This window comes from Elephantulus edwardii, unplaced genomic scaffold (assembly GCF_000299155.1).
Source record: "Elephantulus edwardii isolate Elephantulus edwardi_28Jun2011 unplaced genomic scaffold, EleEdw1.0 scaffold00739, whole genome shotgun sequence".
Lineage (NCBI taxonomy): Eukaryota > Metazoa > Chordata > Mammalia > Macroscelidea > Macroscelididae > Elephantulus > Elephantulus edwardii.
In genome coordinates this window covers 1-16,312 of record NW_006400489.1, presented here as the reverse complement: position 1 = coordinate 16,312, position 16,312 = coordinate 1, and the positions used below count along the sequence as shown (strand labels likewise).

The window sequence follows — 16,312 nt, the reverse complement described above, 5'->3', positions numbered from 1 at the left end:
GATACAGGCCATGGTCTTTGCAATCATTAGTTATGCATCAGAGAGTTGGACAATGACTAGGGAGGATAGAAGGAGAATTGATGCCTTTGAGCTGTGGTGCCAGAGAAGAGTATTGAATGTACCATGGACTGCCAAGAAAACAAACAGATTGATCATGGAGAGGGTTAAACCAGGCTGCTCCTTGGAGGCAAGGATTCTGGGGCTTCATCTGACATACTTTGGACATGGAGGGACAGGTCCTTGGAGAGGGACATCATGCTTGGGAGGGTAGCGGGACCGCGCAGGAGGGAAAGACCCTCTATGAAGTGGATTCAGTGACTGGGGTAATCTGGATGGGTGTGTCAGAGGCAGTGCGATTGCCATAGGATAGGGCAGCGTTTAGGGCTGTTGTACACAGGGTTGCTATAAGTCACAAGCAACTCGACGGCACATTACAACAATATATCTCATTTCGAGAGCCCATTTTGTCTATTAGCAAGTTCTAAAACTTGTTTACTTAATTTCTCATAAGGACTATCATCCTGGATTATATTGCTCAATTTTTCCGAAGCTGGCGGTATAGGAAATTCATCCTCCATTGTATCAGAATCACTATCCATCTCTTCTGAAGAGGTTTTTTCTTCTAACTTTTCAGACATCTTCTCCTCAGACTGTAATAGTTTTAAAGCGAAGTGATCAAATCACTTAGTAACCAAACCGAAGCAGGAATCACATCTCCCTTTTGATAAACTCTTTCGAAAGGTGACAAAGGCTGTTTCTCACCTTCAGCGTTAACCTCCTTATCATTTAATTCAGATTCGTGCAAAGATTTAGCCATTTTTCTTTGCAAATTTTTTTTATTATTAGAACAATCCTGCACAGACTTTTTTACTATTCTTTTCAAAGCCCTTACTGACCAAAAATTAATAGGAGTCTGTTCTCTTTTTGATGTGCTTTTCATAAAGCTTTCACAACATTTTGCCAAGTTTTTAAATTTAACTGCACTTTATTTACCGGTTTAAATCAGTGACAGTGTTTCTGCACATACTGAAACAACAGCAAAAATGACCTTTATCTTACCTTTACCCCTGAGCTCTTAAGTAATTCTTTAATTAATGTAATGTATTGAGCTTCAGAGGATGGGCTGTTCCACATGACTCCTTTTTATCAATTCTACTCTGAATTTTTTCTAATTCTTCCCTTGTCTTTGTCAAGGGGTATGAGAAACCTCATGAAACTTTTAGTGAGGATTTTCTCATGACCCTGCCTTTAATTTTCCAAAAAGTTTCACTTACCCTGAGCGAATTCCTTTTTGGTTCCTGGTGTCTGCTCAAAAAAGAGAAAGCGAGACCACCACCTTACCCAAATAGAAACCACCACCTTGTCCCAGGTTCGGGCACCAGAATGTTGCAGACCGAGGGTAAAGTAATTTTATAATTATTAATGAGACAGATAGCCAGGAATGAGAGTGAACAGAGAGCATGAAAAACGGGGCCAGCAGTTCTCGACTGAAGACCCCCATTCCTGAACTAGCTTTCAGTTTATTACAAATATTTAGTATTGGCTTCCCCTAAATCACAGCAGGAGAACCCTGGTGATCTTAGTCTTAAGGAAGTTCCAGGGAGACTACGGTTGGCCTCAAGAGTCTCAAGCTCCACTGCTCTCCATGTTCCTTTGTTCTCAGGTGGGGCCAGCCCATTCCCTCCTTAGTGGGAACACAGTAACCAGGTGGAGATCAGTCCTCAAGCACTGGGTGCACCCCCAGCCTCTCAGGTACGTTCCCTTGACTGTATGGGGGAACTAGAGCTCTAGGGTACCAGGTCATTGTAGTGGTGAAACCAGTTAACCCATCCCTCCCTAGTGGGAACACAGTTACCAGGTAAAGGTGGGTCCTCAAGCACTGTGTGCACCCCCAGTCTCCTAGGTGCATTCCTTTGACTGTATGGGGGGACCAGAGCTCTAGGGTACCAGGTCATTGTAGCAGTAAAACCAGTTAAGCTGTTTTCTCTGCCTCACAGTCCTTTTTGGAGAGCAGAAGCTGAAGCAGTCAGGAAAACATTAATCACACAAATGAACCTCTAACTCTCGTGGGCACCAGAATGAGAGTGTCCAAGATCCTCTCATGTCCCCTCCCACCCACAAATACTGAAACTGCAAAGCACATCTGGTTTGCATATAAAAACCCAATTCTCTGAGCCTGCTCTTTGAGACCTCAATACTGGATTTCTTCAAATAAGAGTCAAAGAAAGAATGTTCTATCACTCTCTCCATACAAATTTACCTCTGACCTGAGGCTTGACAACACTCAGTTGTTAACGCCTCCTTTTGTATTCTATAAAAGGTGAGTGGTGATGACAGTCCAGGATTAAGAGTCTGCACTCAATGCCTGTTTGTTCTTTTACTATGCTGTCCAGTCCCTACACTTGTGGTGGTGACGATGTGTGGGACAGGATCTACCTCACACCAAGTACAATAACCAAAAAGTATCTTTTACATGTGCTGTTTAAAACCTCAGAAAACTTGCTGCAGTGAGTTTGAGCTGAAGGTAGGGAAACTACAGAGAGGAACGTGAACCCCTAAGAATGCATCTGTACAAGTAGCAGCAGCCATTCAATAAACACATGCTGATTTATTTATAGGGATAAGATGTTCAAGAGGTGCAAACATTTTATTCATTTAAAACATATCAATTGCAATATCCTCCCCCTCTGTAGGCAGGGCAGCAAGTCTAGAACAAGTCATCTCCTATTACAAAAATAAATTACTCCCTGACAATTTTGGGGGAAGGGAGGAAATAAAAAAAAAATCCTCAAAGCTTCCTAATTATTTTTAATACAGAGGCTGAAGATGGGATTTCCACTGGGTTCATAAGGAAGGCATACCTTCTGTGTAGTGTTGGGGGAAAGGGGTAGGAATAGGGATTCTATAGGCCTAGCCCACAGATGCCAAGATGATGTCTACTGGCAGCTCTTCAGAGCTTCTGGCTGTCACTTGCATTGTCACTGTATCCAAAAGCAGCAGCCGAGAACGTACCAGGATGTCATGACCACCCCGAAATACACCTAGAAGGAACAAGAGAAGTGCAGGTTTGTAACAAAGGAGGTTATGGAAATAAGGCTGGAGTAGCATTTTGCAGTAAATGACCAACTGAAATAGGTGGGCTTGCAGCAAGAAAAGGTGGGCTAAAATCGATGAGTGAGGCTTTGAGCAAGACACTTCATACCTCTGAGCATCAAGTATCTGTAACTTCAAAGTAGAATTATAATACTATTTCAGGTCTCTGCCAAGACTCACATGCAGTACTGAAGTAAAAGACTTGTGTCTGAGGTCACAGAGACTCTCACACGTTAGCAGATGAAGGGAACAGGCCCATGAGAGAACCACAGAACAGGTGTCTGCAAGACCCAGGGGACTGGGGTGACTCATTGTGGCCAGAAGCAGATGGTGGGGCCTGTCAGTTGGGAGCAGGTCAATGAAGCACAGCATCCTCCCAGCTCTGTTTATAAACACTGCAGAGAGAGGTGTAGTTCATCCCTTTTTAACTCTTGTAGGTTTGACAGCTGTACTCCTTTTTTTAGACAAAGGATCATTATCTCTTTTTTTTTAAGTTTTCTATCTTTTATTATTTTGTATGTGTGTACCGTCAAATCAGATCTGACTGGTACGGGAGGAGACTGTCCCTCCTTCCCCAGTCAACCATCTGGTGGATTTAAACCACGAGTCTCTGGGATAGCAATGCAGCTTCTAGCCACTAGGCCACCAGAGTTCCCTGGATCATTATCTCTTAACATAATCACAATTATAGCTGGACTTACATATAAAATGATATATTTTCTGAGATTTGCTTTACCTCGAGAAGGGGAAAATAATAGTTGTTAAAGCTGGAAAATGAATACATGGGATTAAATATATAATTTGTGTGTGTTTAAAAATTCCTATAATAAAATGAGTTTTAAAAGTCCCATTTCTATTTGAACAGATCAACCCATCCAGAAAATTGGGCAAATTTTATGAATTAAAAACAATTTACCCCTGGGAGATACAGGTCTTATTTCCAAAGCACTCTCTCCATCTCTCATCACCTTTCCCTTAGGTTGGCTAAAATCAAAGTTTGGGGAACAAGCTATTTGGAATTACTCAAATACAAAACCCCCTAGCACTGGCCTCTCTACTCTTCTCTCACATTCAGGACCAAAACAATGGTCCTAAGGCTTAAACCATGGAAAAGTGGTTTCTAGTTTAAGTTAGAAAGGTAGTATTGAGACATTAAAGATATGTATGTAAACATTATTGCTTTGCATTCCATTATATTTTTTTATATGAATTTGTGTGAGTAAAACACGATGTTTTGTAACTTTCTAATTAAATATGTTCCAAAGGGAAAACAAAACAATTTACCAAAGACGGAATACAAATGGCTCTTCCACATTTATAAGATACTTCATTCAAAACACAAGAAATATAAATTAAAACTAGTCTTCATTGCTACCTGTGAAACCCTGTTGAAATGGCAACAGTTAAACAGTTAATTAGTTCCTTTTCTTAAAAAATAACCACTACACTGAGATGCCATTTCCCACCCAGGCTGACAAAGTGTCAGGGGCCCACAAGAGTGTCAGGGGCAAGAAATTTTCTATAAGTTCTATAAATTTCTATAAAAAGCAATTTAGAACTATTTATCCAAATGAGAAATGCAAATCACTTTGACTTAGAAATATTATTTTTAGACCTTTAAAATAAAATATATATGGGTAGCTTGAGTGTGCATACATGTATGTGTGTATATGGGTATTTACTATACAGCATTATTTATAATAACACACTGGAAACAGTCTAAGTGTTCAGTAGCAGACTAATTCAATAAACAGCCAATCCATACAATAAAAGTTATAAAGAACAATGAGAAAGCTTTATGTATCCGAGGGAAGATGTCCACTCAAGTGAAAAGCAAAGTACAAAACGATGTATATTCAATTTTGTACATAAACACTTGTGTTTTTCAAAAAAGGAATTCATAAAATAATAGGAAGGATGTACCTGCATTGTCTGCCCAGTAACACCTGGGTACCTGCTGAGAGGGAAACTGGCTGGCTAGCAGAAAGAAGGGGAGGAAGACGTTTCATAGCAGTTTTCTCACACTTGCTTGTTTTAAGCTCGGTGAATTCTGAATCACTGTGCTGCCAGAGGGAGGTGCCGGACGAGGAGCACCCAGGCTGTAACTGCCCAGGCCCTTCCCACCCTCCTCACCCCAAGAATGGTGCTTACCAGCGAGGAGCAATGTGTGGGTGTTCTTGTTATCTGGCACTTTTTCTGACCTCTCACATGGGTGCATCCCCAAGAATTTCACAATATTGCCCACAGCCTCTGTAGAGAGAAATCTCAGCATCATAAACATGTCTTCTCACTTTGTGTCATCACTCCTTCCTTATCCCTAACCCTGTACTGAGGGGCTTTCAATCAAGTAGCACCTGAAGTATGTGCTTGAGACATAGCTGTGGATCATTAAGGGTGTTAGAGATGAGAAAGGAGAACTTCCACTACAGCCAAGGGTTTTGAAATATAAACAGTTCAGAATGCTGTCCTCAGGCCTTACCTTCAAGTGTCTTGATGGTTGACAAAGTGAAAGTTTCCTCCTTCTCAAATTCATCACCCACCTCATCCCAGGCTGCTTCAAAGTTCATTTTCATGACCTTTTGGATGTGATCAGCTACAGTGATTTCCAGATCTTCAAGCTGAAGAGAGAAATGGAAGTCAGGCCCACATTTCTGTAGGAGGGACTCCCTGCTTTTGCCATCTCAGCCTCTACTCTGAACTCAATCGCTCAACTCCTGTTCCAACATGCAACAGCCCTTGCTTGTTAAGTGGTAGACCATGTCAGGTTCTAGGGACACACAGCAACCTAAATGGACACCCATTCTCAATGTAAATAGAGCCCATGTCCCTATAACTCTGAGTCTAAGTAACAATCTACCAAAATTCTTCTCATTCTAGGGTGTCAGTTGAGATGACAGTCCTTCTGAAGCTTGCCTGGAGTCAGTGCCCCAAGGATCCCTTGTCTAGAGAAATGCATAGAAGAGTCTTCAAGGCCTACCTCTTATACTGGTCACTCCCTAGAGACTACAAGCATCTCAAAACTCAGCAGCCATTTCTGACTCGGTAGATCATTCCTCCTTTCTCAGCTGTGTCCTCCAGCCTGACATTCACTGGAACCCCAATGCCCACCTCAGCTTGTCCCCTCCCGGAACCTGACACATTATACATGTCCCCACCTTGACTAAATCTACATAAAGTTTCCCTGATTGTTCACCCAACAGATCTTCACTAAGCTCCTACTCTTGTGGGTCTTCAGGTGAATCTAAGACTCAGCTCCACAGTAAAAGGAGCGCTTTGGAATCAGCTCTCTGAAGTCCATTTAGCCCTAGGCAGTTACTGGGGTCGAGGATCATCTCTGTCTCATTTCTGACATAGGCAAGGCCCATTCTCACCCATAGCTCTAGAATGACAGACACACTGGTGGATGTCAGCTATATTCTACAGTGATTGTCCCTCTAGTCATAAACTCTAAAAAACCCCTGGCCATGGACAGACATATGGTCTGAACTCCAGTGGCATGGAATTGCTGTCCTACAGTCAGAACCAAAAATGATCCTGACCTCAGTTCTATCCAAGTGTAGAGGTGAAAATGAAAGAACTATTTCCGTGTACAGAAGGACTTCCTCACAGACAAAAACAGGTACACTTTATCCAGGAAGCAATTTGACAACAAACCAAAATTCTTAAAATCATGCATAACCTTTGACCCAGTTACTCTCTTAGGAATCTATCCTAAAGAAATACTATGAAATACATATAAAAAATTTGCATTGTTTAAAAAATTTCATGTTTAAATTTAAGGTAGATGAACAAAACAGAAAATTTGGAACTCTAAATTCAACAGTGAAGGAATGAATGGTCAAGTGAATTATGATACAGCATTTTAAAACTACTATTATGTGTTTGTAATGACATGAAAAATACATTATTAAGTGGAAAAAAGACCTATAATGTACAATAATAACCTCAATTATGCTATTCTTCTTCGTGTATTTGTTTGTTTCTATTTTTGGTTTTGTACTCGTTTGATTTTTTTAAAAACACACAAACTCATAATTTTAGAAGTACACACACACACACACACACACACTCTCTCTCTCTCTCTCTCTCAAAATATTTCTGTAATGTCAAGAAAAGAAATCAAGTCTGGGTGCTCGTTCCTGGAGAGCTGCTCTTCAGTCTCCATCACAAAGCCAAGCCTCGTGACCTAGCTCCTTACCACATACTCATCTTCATAGCCTTCCTCGTCAGTCTCCCCAGTGGTTGGGTCGCAGTCTTTGACAGTGAACTTCATCATGCAGCTGAACGTGCAGGCCACTGTGGGAAGAGAGGCTGAATGGTCAGGATATCTCCAGATGAACTGATATGAGATGATATATCCAGAGATGAACTTGTAATTAGGGCAGGTGACTTGTCTAAATTCTGTGGCTCGGCTCCACCTCAACTGTGACAGTGTCTTAAGAAGTCGCAGTGCCTGGCACTCAGACCCAATAAATGACAATTTATTTTAAATCCTCATAAGGACCAATAACTCCAAAGCTGAGGGGACAGAGACTGCCTTCTCTCCCGCTTCTACTACAGTATTAATAGCAGCAACAAGTCAACCAACCCCACAACTCTTAACAGAGGGCACCAATGACAGGAGAGTTAAGTCGTAGGGCTAAGCCGTCTCCTCAGGAGAGGCCCACATGCTCAGATGAGGACTTACAGAGACGCCCTAATACTTTGGCCTTGTAGCTAGGTGAGGCTCTTCATTGGAGAGGGTATCATGCTTGGAAAGATGAAGGTTCAGTGAAGGAGAGGAAGATCCCTAATGAGATGGATTGACAAGGTGACTTCAGCAATGGGCTTGAATGTTTCAGAGATGATGAGGATAGCACAGGATAGGGCAGGGTTCAGGCTGGCTGTTCACAGGATCCCTATGAGTTATACTTGACTTGATGGCATCTAAAAACAGTAATGTTTCTAACTCTGGTACTGCTGCAAAATGCTTTGACCTAGGTTCCACCTCGTACCAGCCACTACAACTTAAACAAGTCTCTTAATCTAAGCCCCACTTCCTCAAGCACAAATAGGGACAGCAGGACGTAGCCTCCTAAGTTTGTTATGAGGATTAAATGTGAGACAATATATGAGAAATATTCAGAAAGCAAGATAAAGAACTAATGTCCAATCTGCCAACCCCACCCTGATTACAGGATAGTATTTAGGGGGGACTCACCAGCTGTGGGGTCTTCCTTGGGCAGTGCCACCAGCGTGTAGCAGGTCCCAGGCTGGTTGTAGGGGAGGCTCCGGGCAGGGACATAACAGAGTACCTCATAGGCCTCAGTGGGCTCCATCTGCACTGTTACGTTCTCCAAAGTCTGGTCGTTGAGTGTGTTTGTGCAATCAAACTGAACCAGGGAGAAGACAGGGAGTTTAGATATGTCTGTAAACCCAAGTCTTGCTGCAGGAAAGATCTAGAAGGACCCATCTCTTACCCCACAGGCCAAGCTGGCTCCATTCCAGTCATCTCACTATAGCTTCCGAGTCTCTAAGCTTAAACTCATAAGCAAGAGAGGTCTTGGGTCAAGTGGTACAGCGACATACCACTTGGTAAGAGATGCTGTCTGTTGATAGGGCTCCCAGCCAGCTGGGGCAGGGGGGTTGGGTGTCATGACTTTACAGGACACGTCAGACCTGGGACCACTCTAAGGGCCAAGTCCTAATAGGACCTTATCCTTCCCTGCTCACCTGAAAGACCATGTGGTCAGTGAAGGTGTGTTTGGTGCAGTGAATGACATATTCTGTCTCTGACTCGGTGAGGGCCACAGGCTCAGGTGAGGACTTGAAGAGGGGCCCCAGTGCACGGAACTCGGGGATTGCTGCCAATTGTTCTGAAACACACAGCCATGTGCTCGCTCCGTTTTTCAATTACAGACTAACTTGTGAAAGTGTATAAAACTTCTCACAACAAATGCCTATGCTCTGGCAATCAAACACACAATCTCTCGCCTTTAAAAGATGCAGGACTAGAGGGAGGATATCTAAACAGAAACTGGCCTAGACTACACACATCTGGAATCCAACTGAAACTAGCAGCTTCTTTAGAACCATGTGTGTAGAGTCAGACAGCCCACATGGGCCTGCACTTTAGAGAGGGCCAGAATTAAGGCTGAGCTGGTTTCCTCTAGATCTTAACCTCAGCCCCAACACTTTCTAGCTTTGAGACCTTGGGCCATGCACATTCTCTGACCCTCCAATTCCTGACATCACATGGGCTTAAAACATCTACCTTTAACTCAAATGTCTAAGAGTGTCCAGTGCCCAGCATTCAGAAGAGGCCCAGGAATTGACAGTTCTCACTCTTACTCTCTCAAGGGAAGCAACTGTTCTAAAATTGAGGAGACAGAGCCCAGGGCCCTAAAGCTCCACCCAGAATTGCTACTCACCTTGGAAAATCTCCTGTCGGGTGGCTGCCACTTTCTCAGGCTGCTTGGCCACTGCAATGGGGGTACTTTCTGCAGGACAAAAATACTAAAGTCTACAATCCAGTAACAGCCCATCCAGGGATTATAACTTTCAACCCTTAAGAGATCACGTGAGAAGGACTAAGGGTATGTGTTTGCATGTGGATCTCCATCTACAGGAGCCAGAGCAGAAGAGATGGTCCCCTCCCAGCACAGGCCCACCCAACAGGAGAATGCTAGAGGCTTCATAGCCAGTACATGGTATCCAGGGGAGGCAGGGTGAAAGGTTCCTGGAAGGAACACAAATATCACCTGTTCTCTGCTCTGCAATAGGCATGGTAGCCAGGGGTACAGACTTGAGATCGAAAGGCTTTTCCGACGGTTCTAGAGTGTACTGCTGCAGAGCCCTCTCCAGGCCAGGGATGGAGACAGTCAGACCTACATGCCAGCAGGAGAGCGGTCAGTGGCTTGAGGATATGACAGCATTCTAAGAACCCTCTATGGGGCTCTCAGCTTGTCAGATTACAAATCCTAGTTTGTTTGAACCAGAACAAATTGCTTAACTCTTTGAAACACCTTCTTAAAAATGATACATATGGTAAGTAAACTGAGATATGAAAGTGTAAAATAACGTGAAGCAGAAGTTTCTATTAATGAATAGTGTTTCAACCTATTGGGCTGTTTTCACCCAGACTACTATGATCTGCACATCCTTGGGTCTTGTGAAGTTATTTCAATACCAGGAGGTCACCATCGGCATCCACCTGGGGGCATCTTGCCTTAAATCTCTGCCCAGGAAGAGGGCACCTGTTCTGGAGTAATGAGGAGAGCCAGATTCCTGCATGGCTAGGCCAAAGGCGGGCAAGGGAAGACTCACCATTTAGGATATAGCCTGCATTGAGGGCCTTCTGCTTTTGCTCCAGGACGTTGAGATAGAAAGTGGCTCGGTCCCTTACTTCATTGTCATCATCCATCACACACCTGCAGCCAAAATGCACGGTGATCCTGACTGGTGCCCAGAAGGGGTGGCAGGAGGAACCCTGCAAGGCTTCATCATGAGGGAGAGTCTCTTGGAGCTCTCAGAAATCAGTCTTCAGATGTGGTATCCAGGCATCTCTTGACTGAGGGCATCAACATGCACTGTGTGGCCCACAAGTCTCAAAGCAAGAAGGGCCACATTCACTGCTGTTTCCTTTCTCAGTGTTCTCTCCCTACATCCTGCCCAATAAAAGGGGGAATCCCTGCTTCCAACAACACATGACATCAAGAATTCAGTCTCAGTGAACTTCCCTGTTTCCTGACCTGTTCCGCCTCTCTAAGACCTGAGGCTGTGAACCTGTCTGAGGGCCCCAATAAAAGCTTCTTGGCTTAAAAAAAAAAATTCAGTTTCACTCAGTAATCCTACTCCTAGGGATATACCCAAGGAAAATATATGTTCACGCAAAAGCTTGTACAAGGGTCACAATAACATTATTCATTATCACCAAAAAGGAGAAACTCAAATGATTCATATGCGATTGTGATGTATTTATACAATGGAATACTATTTGCCAGGAAAAGAAATGAAGCAGTGGTATGTGCTAGAACACGTATGAACTTTGAAAACATGATTCTAAGAAGAAGCCAGTCACAAAAGGCCATAAATTTCATGATTCCATTTATGTGAAATGTCTAGAAAGGGCAAATCGATGGGAAACAAACATAAACTAAAGGTTGCTGGGGGAGGTGGTGGCAGAAAAGTTGGGGGTGGGGAGTGACTAATGATGGATACATAGTCTCTATTCAGGAGATAAACATGTTCTAACCTTAGATTGTGGTAAACTTAGATTCTGTGACTACATTGAAAATCACCAAATTATATGTTTTAAATGTGTGAATTAAATGGCACCTGAATTATATACAAAACTTTAACCAAAAAAAAAAAAAAGGAGGTCAGGCTGGCTAGCTATGCTCATCTCTGGGCGATGGGATTTTATTTCCACAATCAACAGTCTCTCCTTTTTCAGCTTTGGGGGAAAAAAAGAAAGCTGTTGGGCTTGTGTCAACACCACCCTTCACCAGGCCCTCCCTCTGAGACCTACCTCTTCAGCAGCACCAAGATGCTGGGTAACATCTCTTCATTCTGGGCCCCAAACTTGGCCAGCGCACTAACTGCACCTGTGTGTGACAGGCAAATACGATTCAGTTCACACGCCTGACACCATACCATTCCCACTTTGCTGCTTCTCAGTGGGCCAGCAGTGGGAGACCCACAGAAAGCAGATGCAAACCACCAGGCCCAAATCTTTTTTGGTGTTTCCTAAATTAACTTCCTCATCTGTATTAAGGAAGCACTGGTAGAATAGTAGTTAAGGAGTTGTGCTGGCAAACCAAGGCACATGGTTCCAGTCTACAAAGCACTCCACAGAAGAAAGATGGACAATCTCTTGCCGTGTGAAAACCTACGGGAGGGTCAGCTGAGTGGGTTCCAACTCGATGGCACATAACAACAACAAATCTGTACCATGCAGCAGGGATCTAAAGGACAATAGTTCCTGTTACAGGTTTTTTAGAACTCTTTTCAGCAATAATTACAGTTAAGGTCAAACTGGCAAAAATATCAAGGTTCTCAGTTTCTGCATCTAGTGGCCACAGTCAAAAGTGAAACCTTGTCAAGTAGTGCTGGGACAGTTCTGACTCATGTACAGTAGGTCAAACCCCTGCTCAATTCTGCATCATCTTCCCAACATCTGCTGGGCTTAACGAAACCCATTGTTTCAGTCACTGTGTCCACTAATCTCTGAGAGATATTTCTCTTCAATGAGAAAAAAACACTTTACTTTTTTTTAAAAACATTTTAAATCTTACTATTTTTTGTGTGTGTACCATCAAATCAGATCTGACTGGTACAGGAGGAGATTGCCCATCCTTCTCTAGCAGAGCCATCTGGTGGATTCAAACCACGTATCTCTGGGATTGCAGTGCAGCTTCTTGCCATTAGGCCACGAGAGCTCCCTACCTTTTACTTTTCAAGTGCTATGTCCTTCTCCAGCCTTAGACTGGTATCAAGGAAAAAATTACCTATTACTTGCTGAACACAGATTGCCAGAGCAAGAAAATCAGTCCAGTGGGGGTATAAAAGTAAATGGAAACTAAGACTGAAAATATAACGGTTACACAATAAGTTGTACACTTTAAAAAGGTAGAATTTTATGGTATGTGAATTATATTTCAATAAAACTGCTAAACACAAGCATAACAGTGAAAAAATCAAGATATAGTAGAAAGAGAAGGTTCATGACTAGATGAGATCTAAGGTTAACTGGACATTATTATTAAAAACCCAAGGCGCTATGCCTCCACTCAGACCAGGTACCTTCCGTGGGACATAAACTAAAAAATAAGAGAGTCCAGGTCCAGTCCTGACTCAGACTCACCTGCCCGGACCTCCTCATGCTCCAAAACCACTCGGTTGTAGATGAAGCGGATGTACTTGGAGGGGTTGTTGGTCTTGGGTCCCTCCTGGCCTAAGAGATGCAGGATGCGGGTGGCCAGCACAGTGAACTCGCAGTCTTCAATGAACTCGCACAGGTGGGAGAGCCCTGTCTCCTTGCTCTCTGAGTTCTCCTCGATGATGCTGATGATGCAGTCCACGATGGCACGCTTATACTCAAAACCACCCTACAGCAGGAAAGAGTAAAGCTGAGCAAGGGAGCAGCTCATTCCAGAAATGAGCTAATAGGGCCAATCCATACACAGAGCCTGGAAGCAGGAGAACTGGCTCCTTGTCCCACCTTTGTTTCTGATTCATAAGGATACCCTGAACAAATCAGTTAATGTTTCTAGACCTCTACTAACTTTCTGTATTAAAAGGTTTGGACTGAATGCTCTCTGTGGCTCTTCCAGTTCCAAGAGGCACTTGTCTGGAACATTTTGGATTCTACTTTCTTTTCCAGTTTTGAGAAAAGATCAAAGAAAGACTGGGCCAGTGGAGTCAGAAGATCCCAGTTTAAATCTACTGTTGTCTGTAGACTTTAATGACAGAAGTGGCAATTCATATGTTCATAGGCATCAGGCATGTAACCCACTTACTGCCTGTATGATACCAGCTGGATTGGACCCTTAAGGCAATGGAGAGTCAGAGCTCCACTGAAAGAGGGGAGTCCTACTAAACTTGCCAGACCAGATGCATTTTCTCAAAGAAAACTGATGATCTATCACAGGTGTTTGTTTTTTTAAAAAAAGCCACCAACAACATGAAATACCCTGGTTTTAAAGATATAATGAGTTCAAGTGTGTCAGAGACAGTGAGAATGACACAGAACAGGGCAAGGTTCAGGGTTGTTGCTTATAGGGTCTCTAAGAATCATAACTGACTTGATGGGACATAAGTACAGCACAATTTAAAAGGAGCCCTGGTTAAGCACACACCTGCTAACAAAAAGGTTGGTAGTTTGAACCCACCAGTTGCTGCCTGGGAGAAAAGACTAATCTCATAAAGACTCATATTGTGTATCAGAGTCAGAAACAACTATTTAAAAGCAGCAGGTTTTCAGAGGCAGTAAACAAGCAAGAGAGGAGACTGCACCTCCTACTCCGGAAGAGCAACTGGTGGATTTGAACGACATGCCTTCAGGACAGCTCCTGACCAGGAGGTCACCAGAGTGCACTCTCTCACAAATATTACAGCCTAGGAAGTCATATAGGGCAGTTCTCTGTCTGACAGTGTTGCTTTAAGTCAGAATTAATTTGATAGTACACAATAACAAAACTTTGAAAATTTGGAGTACCTAAGCAAACTTAACTCTGGGTCAGATCTGGCCCTGTGGAGGGTATTTCTGGTTGAAGGTTTAGGATTATCTTAGGGCAATAATTTCAGGGGTTCATCCAGCCTCTATAGCTTCAGAAATTCTGATAAACATAAGAATGTGAGACTTTGTTCTAAATTTTCCCACTTTTGGTCAGGATTCTTTAACAAAGTCTTTGATCAAAGTGTTTAGTAGTGGCAGCCAGGCACCATCTAGTTCTTTTGGTCTTTGGCAAAGGAGGCAGCTGTTTATACAGGTAATTAGCTCCATATCTTTTTCTTATTTCTGATTCAAGTTCTTCCTCTGTTGCACCAAATGAAACTAATTACTGTGCTTTGGAGGGCTGTATGCAAATTTCTAAGACCTCAGGCACTATGTAATTAAGATGTAGAATAAAATCACTAAACACATTAACCAATTAACTGGGATTAAGCCAATTAACTAGATGTCCCATGAAACTATGCCCCTAAAGCTCCAATCCAAGGAACCAAACCCCCTGAGACAGAGAGGGAATCACATGTACTCCATGAACACTTTACTTCTGTTCCTCTCAATTAAGGAATGTTGTTGCAATACTTGAGAAAGGCTATATAATGATGAATTAATTTGTGTTATGCGAGCTCAAGAAGCCTACTGGTCAAGAGTTATGCTGCCATCCCAACAGCAGGAGGTTTGATTCCATCAGCTGCTCAATGGGAGAAAGACAGGCAACCTCCTCCCATGAAGTTTACAGCATCCAAAAAACCACTTTAGAGTCGGCTATGTGTTGGTGTGTTGATTCCAATTCAAAGGCACAAAATATAACAATCTGTGTCAGGAACAGAACCATTAACAATGTCTCATTGTTAGCATCAGTTTCATAAGAAACCAGTCCTAGAGAACCTGAACATTAGACTATGTCGGTAAAGAACACGTATTTTCCCACCTCTGCAAAAAATTAGGATTATCTATGGTATCTTAAAACCAAGGTGATGAGTCATATAGTTACTAAAATTATTACTCACAGTGGGTACATGCCCACACCATCCATCTCAAAGGAGTTTATATAGAGTCTCAGGTACCAGAAATCTTCTGCCCCACTAACAAACTGATCTAGATATACAACCAACAAGAACATAGAGCCTGGCTGCTCCTTACACCAGAAGACCCTGCAGGCCCCAAAGCCTTGCTTACCTCTTCTCGTAGCATGGTGAACAGGAAGTTCATGAGGACAGCATGCTTTCGAGGATACTTCTGGCACAGGGCACTGATGGCCTGGACAACCACCACCTGAGGCACAGACATGACACACATGAGCAGCAGAACGTCCAGCACTGATTTGCTCAATTCACTAAGTGGCACCCGAATCCTTACTCCTCATCAAATGGCAAGCATGTAGGAGGAACTCCCTCCACTGTCTGAGAGAACACAGAAACTTTGAGTTCAAAGCAAAAGTTGCATGTGAGGGAGTTCCAACAGCCTCAAATTCAGATTCTAGTTTTCCTCTCTACTAAGACCTCTTTAGTCTGTGAGTTTCCCTCCAACCTACTTTGTCTTCTAATTCTCCATGATTCCCACCCACTATCCTTGCTGACTCCTCCTCCAGCGAGCCTGCCTCTTCTGACAGCCACTTTGGGGTATCTTCTGTTTTCACATACAGTCTCATCTCCAACAGGCTTAACTACTTTTATATGTCAACAATTCCCAATTCTTTACTTCTTGACTGAGCAGAACCCATATTACTTTCAACTATCCTGCTGACAATTCCATCTGGTGTCTACAGGCACCTTAAACTCAATGTCTGTAATCAAAGGCATTACTGTCCCCCCTCCTCATCCAAGATCTGGCCCTCTCGCTCCTCAAATCTGTTCAACCGGCGAGCTCTGGTGGCCTAGTGGCAAGAAGGTGTACTGCAATCCCAGAGGTGCACGGTTCAAATCCACCAGATGTTCCTCTGGAGAAGAAGGAACAATCTCCTCCTGTACCAGTCAGATCTGATTTGACGGTACACACACACACACACAC

General features: G+C 43.1%; 1 protein-coding gene across 1 annotated transcript; it reads right to left on the bottom strand.

Moving 5' to 3' along the window:
* Window positions 1-2,800: 2,800 nt before the first annotated feature.
* On the bottom strand, window positions 2,801-15,577 carry LOC102859831 (coatomer subunit gamma-1-like; the record flags this gene model as incomplete). The annotated part of the gene is made up of 12 exons (XM_006903419.1): window positions 2,801-3,041; window positions 5,245-5,343; window positions 5,573-5,711; window positions 7,292-7,389; window positions 8,294-8,465; window positions 8,806-8,948; window positions 9,504-9,572; window positions 9,834-9,959; window positions 10,399-10,502; window positions 11,603-11,678; window positions 12,938-13,181; window positions 15,482-15,577. Coding segments are annotated over 12 exons (1,497 nt in total), but the record flags the coding sequence as incomplete, so codon positions are not given.
* Between the last annotated feature and the right edge of the window lie 735 nt (window positions 15,578-16,312).